Source organism: Psammomys obesus, unplaced genomic scaffold (genome assembly GCF_907164565.1).
Source record: "Psammomys obesus unplaced genomic scaffold, mPsaObe1.curated_primary_1811, whole genome shotgun sequence".
NCBI lineage: Eukaryota > Metazoa > Chordata > Mammalia > Rodentia > Muridae > Psammomys > Psammomys obesus.
In genome coordinates this window covers 23,750,932-23,763,962 of record NW_026596039.1, presented here as the reverse complement: position 1 = coordinate 23,763,962, position 13,031 = coordinate 23,750,932, and the positions used below count along the sequence as shown (strand labels likewise).

At 38.3% G+C, this 13,031-nt stretch overlaps 1 protein-coding gene and 1 pseudogene across 1 annotated transcript; one reads left to right on the top strand and one right to left on the bottom strand.

The window, feature by feature from the left end:
• The first annotated feature begins 2,759 nt into the window (after positions 1-2,759).
• On the top strand, positions 2,760-3,571 carry LOC129687740 (ras-related protein Rab-5A-like; annotated as a pseudogene).
• An 8,316-nt stretch (positions 3,572-11,887) lies between these two features.
• LOC129687362 (vomeronasal type-1 receptor 4-like) lies at positions 11,888-12,823 on the bottom strand. Its single transcript, XM_055621704.1, has one exon. The coding sequence runs from the start codon at positions 12,812-12,814 to the stop codon at positions 11,888-11,890; it is 927 nt and encodes a 308-aa protein (XP_055477679.1). The 5' UTR covers positions 12,815-12,823.
• Between the last annotated feature and the right edge of the window lie 208 nt (positions 12,824-13,031).

Here is a 13,031-nt window from a genome sequence, read left to right as displayed (position 1 = left end):
TGAAGAAGATCTCAGAAGATGGAAAGATCTCCTGTGCTCATGGATTGGTAGGATTAACATTGTGAAAATGGCCATCCTGCCAAAAGCAATCTACAGATTCAATGCAATTCCCATCAAAATACCAACTCAATTCTTTACAGACCTTGAAGAAAAGATTCTCAGCTTCATATGGAGAAATAAAAAAGCCAGAATCTCCAAAACAATCCTGTACAACAACAGATCATCTGGAGGTATCTCCATCCCTGATCTCAAGTTGTACTACAGAGCAATAGTAATGAAAACTGCATGGTATTGGCATAAAAACAGAAAGGAGGATCAATGGAACCGCATAGAAGAACCAGAAATAAACCAACACACCTAGGAATACTCGATTTTTGACAAAGAAGCCAAAACCATTCAATGGAAAAAAGACAGCATCTTCAACAAATGGTGCTGGTCCAAATGGATGACCACTTGCAGGAAAATGAAAATAGATCTATATTTATCACCCTGCACAAAACTAAAGTCCAAGTGGATCAAAGACCTCAACATAAAACCAGATACTCTAAGTCTGTTAGAAGAACTCATTGGCACAGGAGACAACTTCCTGAACAGAACACCAACAGCACAGGCTCTAAGAGCAACAATCAATAAATGGGACCTCATGAAACTGAAAAGCTTCTGTAAAGCAAAGGACACTGTCATCAAAACAAAACGACTGCCTACAGATTGGGAAGGAATCTTCACCAACCCTTTATCTGACAGAGGACTAATATCGAGTATATACAAAGAACTAAAGAAGCTGAAAAGCAGCAAACCAAGTAATCCAATTAAAAATTGGGGAACAGAGCTAAACAGAGAATTCTTGACAGAGGAATATCGAATGGCAGAGAAACACTTAAAGAAATGCTCATCCTCATTAGCCATCAGGGAAATGCAAATCAAAACAATCCTGAGATATCACCTTACACCCATCAGAATGGCCAAGATGAAAAACTCAAGGGACAACACATGCTGGAGAGGTTGTGGAGAAAGGGGAACCCTTCTCAACTGCTGGTGGGAATGTAAACTGGTACAACCACTCTGGAAATCTATCTGGCGCTTTCTAAGACAATTAGGAATAGTGCTTCCTCAAGACCCAGCTATACACTGCTATGTATATACCCAAACTTTGCTCAAGTACACAAAAGGGATACTTGCTCAACCATGTTTATAGCAGCTTTATTTGTAATAGCCAGAACCTGGAAACAACCCAGATGTCCATCAACGGAGGAATGGGTACAGAAATTGTGGTATTTTTACACAATGGAATACTACTCAGCAATCAAAAAGGAGGAAATCATGAAATTTGCAGGCAAATGGTGGGATCTAGAAAAGATCATTCTGAGTGAAGTATCCCAGAAGGAGAAAGACAAACATGGTATATACTCACTTATATAGACCTATAAGATATGATAGACATAATGAAATCTGTACACCTAAAAAAGATAATCAAGAGAGCGGACATGGGGTAAGATGATCAATCCTCGTTTAGAAAGACAGATGGGATGTGCACTGAACGTATGACAGGAGTCTACTGAGCGCATTTGAAAGACTCTAAGTAGCAGTGTTTTCAAAGCAAAGACTCCTGACCAAACCTTTGGCAGAGTACAGGGAATCATAAGAAAGAAGGGGAGTTAGTCTGATGGGGAAAGGATAGGAGCTCCACAAGGACCAAATATATCTGGGCACAGGGTCTTTTCTGAGACTGACATTCAACCAAGGACCATGTATGGATATAACCTAGAACCTCTGCTCAGATGTAGCCTGTGGTAGCTCAGTAACCAACTAGATTCCCATAGTGAGGGGAACAAGGACTATTTCTAACAGGAACTCAATGACTGGCTCTTTGGCCTCCCCACCCCCCAAGGGAGGAGCAGTCCTGTTAGGCCACAGAGGAGAGCTTTGCAGCCAGTCCTGAAGATACCTGATAAAACAGGATCAGATGAATGGGGAGGAGGTCCCCCCTATCAGTGGACTTGGCAAGGGGCACGGTGGAGATGAGGGAGGGAAGGAGGGAGGGACTGGGAGGGAATGAGGGATCGGGACACGGCTGTTAATAATATGTAACTGATAAGAAAAAAATAAAATTCCAAAAAAAGGGCTATTGAACAAAAAAGTTACATTGAGTTACAGAGACTTAGACAGTAATTAAGTCCTTTACCTGCTGTTGAAATTAAATGCGTTACTATTTAAAGTGTAAAGAAACAAACAAAAAGGAATGTAAGCTATGGCTGCATAAGGCTATGTGGTTGAGCCTGCATGAGCTGGACCCAGAGTGTTAGTGTTTTGGTTCATGAAGGAGCTAGGAAGTCTGAGAGGAACAGGAGGAGGGAAGAGGAGGAGGTCGTCTGGTGCAAGGTACTTGCACCACAGTCCCAGCCCCACTAGTGTAAGAGCAGGTGTCTCCCTTGCATCCTCAGTGTTTCCATCTCTGCGCTGGACCTGCTCTCACTGCTGTGAGCCGCACCCAGGTCTTTGGAAGTAAAAATTCAGTAGCTTTGAACTTTAAGAGGCATTGAATATGGAGGTACCCACCTGCCATTCCAGAAGTCTGGAAACTAATATCCTTGAAATTTTGGAAGTACCATAGACATTCAGAACAAGCTTTGTCCTGGATACATCATTTACTTTTACTGTTGTATAGGTATTTTCTCCAGAAAGAAAACACAATTGATATCTTGCATCCTGAAAGTTCATTTAGGAATCTGAAATTAGGAACTTTTTTTTCAAATTTGGACATGGCTAATTGAGGAGCAACAAGACCCAACAAGCCAAATACTGGAACTAAAATATGCCAGTTCAAACTGGTACTTCTAGAAGAATCAGCTGTTGGCAAATCAAGCCTGGTGCTTTGCTTTGTAAATGGCCAATTTCATGAATTTCAAGAGAGTACCTTTGGGGTTTCAGGTTACAACCCAGTAGTGGATGTTGTTTTCAAATGTTTGCTCCTGAACTTATTTCTGTAATGTGATTCATACATATGGTTATAAAAGCTAAAGAAGCTTTAATGACAGATTTAAAGGGTTCCCATCTTTTCATAAATTTTCTCCCTTAGAACACTTCTAGTTTCTATGGGAGTCTTGGCTTCCCAAGACTCTGCCTTAACACAACAGTAAAATTTGAAATATGGGATACAGCTGGCCAAGAATGGTATCATAGCCTACCACCAACCAAAGTACTCCTGAGGAGAACAAGCAACTATAGTTGTATATAATATCACAGATGATGAGTCCTTTTAGGGGAAAAAAACTGTGTTAAAGGACTTCAGAGCCAAGCAAGTCCTAATATTGTGATACCTTTATCAGGAAACAAGGTTGACCCAACAAATCAAAGAGCTATTGGCTTCCAGGAAGCACAGTTCTATGCAGATGACAACACTTTATTACTCATGCAGACATCAGCTAAGACATCAATGAATGTAAATGAAATGTCCATGGCAACAGCTAAAAAGTTGCCTGGGAATAAACCACAGAATTCAGGCTTGCACAGAGGGCGAGTAGACTTTACTGGGCTTACACAGCCAGCCAGAAGCCTGTGTTGTAGTAACTGAACGAGTGTGAACTTCCTAAACAGCAATAACCATGGAGTTGGGAGCATTTGGCTGCCCCAATTTGACTTCCAGGGAGACTTATGGTAGAATACTGAATTATTTTGAGTGTTTTGAATTGACTTTTTAATAACATGCATGTGGTCTTCTAACTAATGTTTGTGCAGTAGAAAGGGAAATGAAAACTGTTAGTACAGTTGTTCCATGGGAAAGTACAGGGGAACAGTTTGTCTGCAGAGGTGTGGACCCAACCCTTAACCCACCCAGTCTCCAAACTGGGATAATAGGCATGAAAGATTCAAAATTACTAATGCATGCTTTAGAAAAACATTTTAGAAGACTAAAAATATTTATACTTTGCAACAGAAACCAATCAAATGGTAATTTCTTCAATTGTCTGAAATGTCTACATTTCATATATTAAGTAATCCTAAGAAAACAGTCCTATATCTCCAGAAAGAATGAATATTGGTGACCTTAATTTTATTCAGTCCTGTTATTTCTTAAAATTTAATTGAAAATAGGAGTCATGTGTAACCTCATCCTGTTTTAGGAATATAAAATATGATAAGTGCATTTTAATGGGTAGTGGTCCCTACAAGTGAGCTTTTCAAAAACGTGGAAACACACCAGGTATCTGATTTTTAATTAATTATCCTTGGCTATTATCTAGAGGTTTGTATGGAGTAGAGAGAGGGCACTAATTCCCTTTCAACATGAGTAGTTAGTGCACTAACAATTATGTACATTCAAACTTGATAATCTTAAATATGATGTTCAGCTGTAAACAGCTGTACTGTAAGCACTGTAATCTCCATGTTTATTATTTTCTGCAATATTTAAGAATTTCCTAAACATATACAAAATGTACAGTTACTAAAACAGCTAATTATTTCTTTCTTCCCCTATGAAAAGAACAGGCTTTGTCTCCCACTATTAAGGTCTTGGGATTGATGTGCAATTTAAGCTTTAATAATGTTTCAATTACCAATGTATATTGTCACCAGGCAGCAGTGACAACTGAATACCACCTGAGATGGGCTGGGGAGAGAGAGACAGAGCAACATAGAGAAGGACACCAAGTCTATATGCTGATCAAAGTGCCAATTTAATGGACATCAGGTTAACACTTAACACTTATGTAGGCAAAAAAGTACAAGCACTTTCTCACACAGGCAATTTTACTTAGCCAAAACATAAGAGGGCTTACTCAAGGTTACACAGAACCTGCTGTCTGGTTACCATGGTTACATGGAGTTTATGGTCTAGTTCTGTGTCAGAGCCCTCTGCTGCCAATGTCAATCTCTTAGTTGCCAAGCTTTAGATAGGAACCAGGACCAAGAGGCCAAATTCCCTTGTTGAGATGTGCACATCAATTTGCCAAAAACTCCAAAAAGGCTGCCACAGTAGGTACTTTTGTATTTGGGGCATAGATATTCAGAATTGTGATGTCCTCTCGGTGGATTTTTCCTTTCATGAGAATGAAGTACCCCTCCTCATGATTTTTGATTAATTTTGGTTGAAAGTCTATTTTTATTAGATATTAGGATAACTACCCCAGCTTGTTTTCTGGGTTCATTTGCTTGAAAAATAGTTTTCCAGCCCTTTACTCTGAGGTAGTGTTTATATTTGTTGCAGGGGTGTGTTTCTTGGATGAAGCAGAATGTTAGGTCATGTTTCTGCAACCATTCTATTAGTCTGTCTTTTTATTGGAGAGTTGAGTCCACTGATGTTGATAGGTAACAGTGACCAATGAATGTTAGTTTCTTTTAGTGTGAAGTTGGTGGTGTTACTGTTTCATTGCTTGTTTTCTTTTAATTTTTTTGTTGTGAAGTTATCTGTATCCTATGTTTTCTTGGGTGTAGTTGTTTTCATTGGATCGGAGTTTTCTTTCTGGTATCTTCTGTTGGGCTGGGTTGCTATGTAGATATTGTTTAAGTTTAGTTTTGTTATGTGATATTTTGTTTTTCCCATCTATGTTGATTGAAAGTTTTGTTGTATATATTAGTCTGGGTTGGCATCTATGGTCCCGTAGTGCCTGCATGATTTCTGCCCAGGCCCTTCTGGCTTTCATAGTTTCTGTTGAGAAGTCTGTTGTGATTCTGCTGGTCTACTTTTATATGTTACTTGGCCTTTTGCCTTTGCTGCTTTTAATATCTTTTCTTTGTTCAGTAGATTTAGTGTTTTTACTATAATGTGATGTGAGGAGTTTCTTTTCTGGTCTAGTCTATTTGGTGTTCTGTAGGCCTCTTGTTTGTTTATGGATATCTGTTTCTTTAATTTGGGAAATTTTTCTTCTATGATTTTCCTGAAAATATTTTTTGGACCTTGGAGCCTGGAATCTCCTTTTTCATCAATTCTTATTATTCTTAGATTTCATCTTTTCATGGCTTTCTTGATTTCTTGGATGTTTTGTGTTTGTAACTTTTCTGACTTTACTTTTTCTTTGAGAGAAGTATCAATTTCTGACTGCTATAATCTACTTTTTTATATAGAATGGGAAGTGATGCCTTTATAGCCAAACTTTATATAAACTCCCTTTTACCTTTTGCAATTAAGCATACCCGTAGCATCTTGTACCTGGAATTTTACATTGGTTGTAGCTATTTTTTGACTTGCCCCTCTTTTTATATTGGATGAAAAGTTTTCCCATATTCTAATTAATATTTTAAACATGATTGGCGTGTACTTTGCCACCTGTAAGCCTCCTGTGTCCTTTTGATATTAGGTGTCATGAATATTTGTCTCCCGTGAAAATGTTTCACGTTTGAAAGGTCAAGCTGGCTGCCAGAGCAGTGTGACATCTTAATTTTGTCAGCATTTAAAAGTATTTTTGACATGGGAGGCATGCAATTTGCCTGTTTGTCTCCCAGCCTAATTTTGAGTCTCTACATTGATTGACCAACAGAACATATCTCTTAAGCCAAAATGCCCTTTGGCACCAGTTCTCCTGTGGAAGTCCTACTTTCTGAGATTGGCTAGCCTTTTTAGAGCAGTGTGACATATTTCTCTTTACATAAACCTAAAATTGATGTGAATCCAATCTTTAGAAAAGTAAGGACATAACATCTCTTATTAAGAAAAAGAACTTACTTGCTAACCTTAAGGAAAGTTTTATCATTTTCAATCTTAGACTATCTCTGCAAATAGCTAAACATCAGGAGTTGCCACCCTGGCTTTTATTATGTAAATTAGGCTGATCTGGAACTCAGAGATTTAATAAAATTAATTAATTTTTATTAATTACAGTTTATTCAATTTGTATCCCAGCTGTAACACCCTCCCACATCTCCCAATTCCACCCTCATCTCCCAAGTCCCTCCATAAGTCCACTGATAGAGGAGGTCCTCTTCCCCTTCTCTCTGAGCCTAGCCTATCAGGTCTCCTCAACTGTCTGCATTGCCTTCCTCTGTGGCCTGGTAAGGCTGATCCCCCCTCAGGGGTAGGTGATCAAAAAGCCAGCCCCTGAGTTCATGTTAGAGACAGTCCCTGTTACTCTTACTATGGAACCCACTTGGATACTGAGCAGCCATGGTCTACATCTGTGCAGGGGTTCTAGGTTATATTCATGAATGGTCCTTGTTTGGAGTATCAGTCTCAGAAAAGACCCTTTTATTTTGTTCTCCTGTGGAGCTCCTGTCCTTCTAGGTCTTTCTTATTTTTTTTAATTTTATTTTTTTATATATTATAGTTAATTAACTTTTTATCTCAGCTGTAGCCCCTCGCTCAACCCCTTCCAGTTCCCCACTCCCTCATCTCCTTCCATGACCCTCCTCAAGTCCAGTGATAGGGGAGATACTACTCCCTTCTCTCTGATCTTAGCCTATCAGGTCTCTTCAGAACTAGCTGCATTGTCTTCCTCTGTGGCCTGGTTAGGCTGCTTGCCCATCAGGGGAAGGCAATCAAGGAGCCAGCCCCTGAGTTAATATCAGAGACAGTCCCTATTTCCATTACTAGGGAACCCACTTAGAGACTGAGGTGCCATGGGCTACATCTCTGCAGAGCTTCTAGATCATCTCCATGCATGGTCCTTGGTTGGAGTATCAGTCTCAGAAAAGACCCTTATGCCCAGATTTTTTGGATCTGTTGCTCTCCCTGTGGAGTTCCTGTCCCCTCCAGGTATTTCTGTCTCTCCCTTCTTTCATGAGATTCCCTGCACTCTGACCAAAGTTTGGTTGAGTCTCAGCATCTACTTTGATAATCTGCTGGGTAGAGTCTTTCAGAGGCCCTCTGTGGTAGGCTCCTGTCCTGTTCCATTTTTGCCCTCTTCCTATGTCCATCACATTTGCCTTTCTGAATGAGGATTGAGCATCTTACCCAGGGTCCTCCTTGCTTACCTTCTTTGGCTGTACAGACTGTAGTATGTTTATCCTATATTATATGTCTAATATCCACTTATAAGAGAATATATATACCATGTGTGTCTTTCTGCTTCTGGGATACCTCACTCAGGATAATCTTTTCTAGTTCCCACCATTTGTCTGCAAATTTCATGATTTCCTTCTTTTTAATTGCTGAGTAGTATTCCATTGTATAAATGTATCATAATTTCTGTATCCATTCCTTCATTGAGAGACATCTCAGTTGCTTCCAGGTTCTGGCTATTACATGATTGAACAAATGTCCTTGAACATCTTTTGGATATACGCCTAGGAGTGTTATATCACTGGATCTTGAGGAAGCACTATTCCTAATTATCTGAGAAAGCACCAGATTGATTTCCAAAGTGGTTGTACAAGTTTACATTCCCACCAGCAATGGAGGAGCATCCATCCCCATTCTCCACATCCTCTCCAGCATGTGTTGTCACTTGAGTTTTTTATCTTAGCCATTCTGATGAGTGTAAGGTGAAATCTCAGGGTTGTTCTGATTTGCATTTCCCTGATGAGCAAGGATGCTGAGAATTTCTTTAAATGTCTCTCTGCCATTCTATATTCCTCTACAGAGAATTCTCTGTTTAGCTCTGTACCCCATTTTTTAATTAGATTACTTGATTTGTTGTTTTTTAACTTCTTGAGTTCTTCATATATTCTGTATATTAGTCCTCCGTCAGATATAGAGTTGGTGAAGATCCTTTCCCAGTCTGTAGTCTGTCTTTGGTTCTGGTAACAGTGTCCTTTGCTTTACAGAAGCTTTTCAGTTTTATGAACTCCATTTCATGATTCTTGATCCTAGAACCTGTGCTGTTGCTGTCCTGTTTAGGAAGTTGTCTCCTGTGCCAATGAGTTCCAGGCTGTTCCCCACTTTTTCTTCTAACATGTTTAGTGTCTGGTTTTATGTTGAGGTCTTTGATCCACTTGGACTTTAGTTTTGTGCAGGGTGTTAAATATGGATCTATTTGCATTTTTTACATGTAGACATCAGTTAGACCAGCACCATTTGTTGAAGATGCTGCCTTTTTTTCCCATTGTATGGTTTTGGCTCCTTTATCAAAAATCAAGTATCCGTAGGTATGTGGGTTTATTTCTGGGTCTTCTATTCAATTCTATCGATCCACCATTCTGTTTCTATGCTAGTACCATGCAGTTTTTATTACTATTGCCTTGTAGTACTGCTTGAGATCAGAGATGGAGATATCTCCAGAAAATCTGTTGTTGTGCAGGATTGTTTTTGCAATATTTTTTCCATATGAAGTTCAGAACTTTCAAGGTCTGTAAAGAATTGTATTGGTATTTTGATGAGAATTGCATTGAATCTTTAGACTGCTTTTGTCAGGATGACCATTTCCACTATATTAAACCTACCAATCTATGATCATGGGAGATCTTTCCATGTACTGATTTCTTCTTCAATTTCTTTCTTCAGAGACTTGAAGTTTTTTGTTGTTTTTTTTTTTTAAACAGCTGTTTCACTTGCTTGGTTAGAGTCACACCAAGGTACTTTATGTCATTTATGACTATTACGAAGGGTGTTGTTTCTCTAATTTCTTTCTCAGCCTGTTTGTTTTTTGTATAAGAAAGACTTCAGATTTTTTTGAGTTAATTTTGTATCCAGCCACTTACTCCAAACTCTAGCCATCTGCTTACTGTAACCATTGCTGTTTGTTCCTGGAATCTGTACTTCAGACTGGGTTCTTCTAGGCCACAGAGAAAGAGGATTCAGTCCAGATGAGACCTCATAGACTATGGTCAGATAGTGGGAGAGGAGGAACTCCTCTATCAGTGGACTAGGAGAGGGAGAAAAGGGGGAAGAAGGAGAGAGGGAGAGACTGGAAAGAGATGAGGGAGGATGCTTCAGCAGGGATACAAAGTGAATTTTAATAATAATAATAATAATAATAATAATAATAATAATAATAGGATAAAGGTTCTCATTGTATTTATAACGAATTTGTAAATATCTTTTGGTAAAATGGGCAGATCTCAGTGAAGGCTCTATACCTTCATTCTATCTGGGCAGTCCACCACTGTTGTCATGCAAAGGAGAATTAAGCTTAGCATGGTGCCCCTAGGGTGTTAGGTCTTCTTTATGATAGCACATTAATTACACAAAAATTGAGCTTCATTTATCACCACTTCCAAGGACAGGCTGAGAAATAATATTACACAAATCTAATATCTAAATATCTGGAAGAGTTCTAGTCATGTTGAAAGCCCTTATGTGTCACATCCTGGTGAGTGTTTTGTAATATAGACAAATTTCTAGGATCAGAAAAAGTTTCAAAGGCTTGACTGGGTCCATCTGAAACTATTGTCTGCATCCGCCATCATTGTACTATTGTGACACCAGAAATCTACTAAGCCTCATCATAGCTCACTACTCTGTTAAATCTGTTTTCCACCCTTCAAACTCTGAGTGACTCTCTGTTTTTATTAATTCAAGTTCTATAACCATGACCTTCCTAGTCTTTATCAACTCTCAATCACCTGTGTCTTCCACACTCTTTTTCTGTGCCTCCTCCCAACTCAAATATCTTGGATTCACCCCTGCATCTTCTGATTTTTACTCCAAATCCTTTGCTTCTCTTGTTTTATGTATTTTCATGTCCTCAGTAACCTTAATACATACTCTTGACTCATAGAGTCTTTGGAACACCTTTCCCCAACTCATGCCCACTATTATCCAGTCTTCCAAGGTTTCTGTCATTATACTATGCTCATTTTCTTCTCTCCTCATGTTTACATCCTTTCCCCAACCTATTCCTATTGTGCATATGATCCAAATAAAAAATACCTTCCTAAGAGTTGTCTCTTGCTGATTATGCCGCAATTATGACTGTTTAAATTTTCTTGATATTTCTGAAGTTTAAATATTACTGCAGTTAATCAATAAAGGTGTGATGTTTGCATGTAAGTTTCTTGGGTCCTAACCCATCGTTGTAGGTTTGAACTATTGTAGCCTTTATTACGCTAAGGTGATTGGCTTCCTAGACACTCAGTGGAATTTATGACAGAATATTGATTTTTGTTTAAAATATTTCTGACAGAAAGGCTGGCAAATGGAACGTGTCCTTCAAACTCAACCACATATGAATCTAAGATCTCAACTTAAACTGGATACAACAAACCCAGCAGAGCATAATTTGGGGAACAGGCTTTAATGTACTGTCACAGAACACTCCTTTCTGTGAAGAACAATATTAATATAGGCATGAAGATCAACAATAATGGAACCTCATGTATCTGAGAAACTTCTACATGGCAAAAGACATTAGTATTTGAAAAAAGTGGCAGCCTATAGAATGAGAAAATATTTTTTAACAAACTGTACACTTGATAGAGAACTAATATCCAAAATGTATAAATAACTCAAGAAATTAGATAGTAATACACCAAATAATCCAATATAAAAATCAGGTAGACAATGAATTCTCAATGGAGAAATTCCAAATGAGAAACACTTAAAGAAATGTTTAGCATCCTGAACCATCTGAAAATTGCAAGTCAAATCTACTTTGAGATTCCATCTTACACATGTCAGAATGACTAAGATCATTAATACAAGTGACAGCTCATAGTGGGGAGGATATGGCCTAAATGAAACCCTCCTCAACTTCTGCCACGTGTACAAAATAGCATAGTGCCTACTGAAATCAATATAGTAGTTCTTGACAAAATCAAGAACCAATCTACCTCAAGACCTAGCTATACCACTGTTCAGCATATACCCAAAGAAGCTTCTTCCTACTACAGGGATATTAGTTCAAATATGTTCATTGCTTCACTAGTCAGAAATTGGAAACATCCTAAATGTCTATCAGCAAACAATGCATCAAGAAAATATGGTACATCAGACAATGAAGCTCTTTAAAAAAAAACTCTTTAAAAAAATGAAATTGTAAAACAACTGTACACAATACAAAACATACCATTTACATACTTAAAATAAGATAAAGTGAATTTTATTTCTTATCCAGACCATTATATGCCTGGATATATTGGAGTAATGATTCATAAGAACAAAGGGTCCAAAAGATGGAAAAGACAGAGAAATGAATTGATTGATGATCATCAGCCACCAATTGTGATTATACAAAAGAGCAATGCAGCCTCGTGAGATCGAGGAGAGAGTATAAAAAGCCAGGAAGGTAGACATCAGGGCCAGGATGTTCTGGGTGGCTCTGAACTCAGGGGAGTTTCTGCTGGAACCATGAGCGCTCATGATATGTTGAACCCTCTGCTTGTGTCTGTACAGAATGACAATCATGAAGCCACTGGACCAGGCAATGAGCACAGAAAAAAAGAATTCAGGGCACATCACCAGTGCTGCATAGAGTATCTCAATTATTTTATCATTCTCTATAATAGAGCAGTATCCAAAATCTCTTGTCACATTTTTGTTATCCATTTTTATTAATGCGTACACAAAGAAAATAAAATTTATCAAGATATACAAGACCCAGATGAAAGAAATGTAACAGCCAATGTACTTTACAGCTTTGACTATATGATCCTTCCAACAGAATTTCCTCGAACTGATGGTCATGGCCTGAAAAATACTCAAGAGGCAGGTTGTGCAAATGGACATACTTCGCCCAAATCTTTGAATGGACAATATAAGTTCACATCCCAAATGATTCAAGAACTGTTTCAATCCCCAAACTGCCATTGTTTGAGGTACTCCTGAAGAGAGAATGATCAAGGTATTGGCTGCCATTTGGTGCATGAGAATCAAATCTGTGGATTTTAATATGCATTCTTTTTGATAAACAATTAGATAGTAGAACAAAAGAGAGAAATTTCCCAGAATTCCAGTTGTATTTTGTACTAAGAAAATAATTCTGATTGCCAGATTCCAGAAGTCCATTTTGTGACTTAGCACAATTTTTTTTTTTTAGACTCTAGCTCCCTATTTCTCTGGTAAAATGAATAATGGAAATTGATTGTAGCCTGGTATGAAAGAAGATGCCATTGTCTATGGAATTAAAGAAAGGGTGAATCAAAGGGTCTTTTAAACTCAGAAGTACAATTCATTTTGACCACATAAGGTTTCATCCTAAAAATTTGCACAAGTTACTATCCAT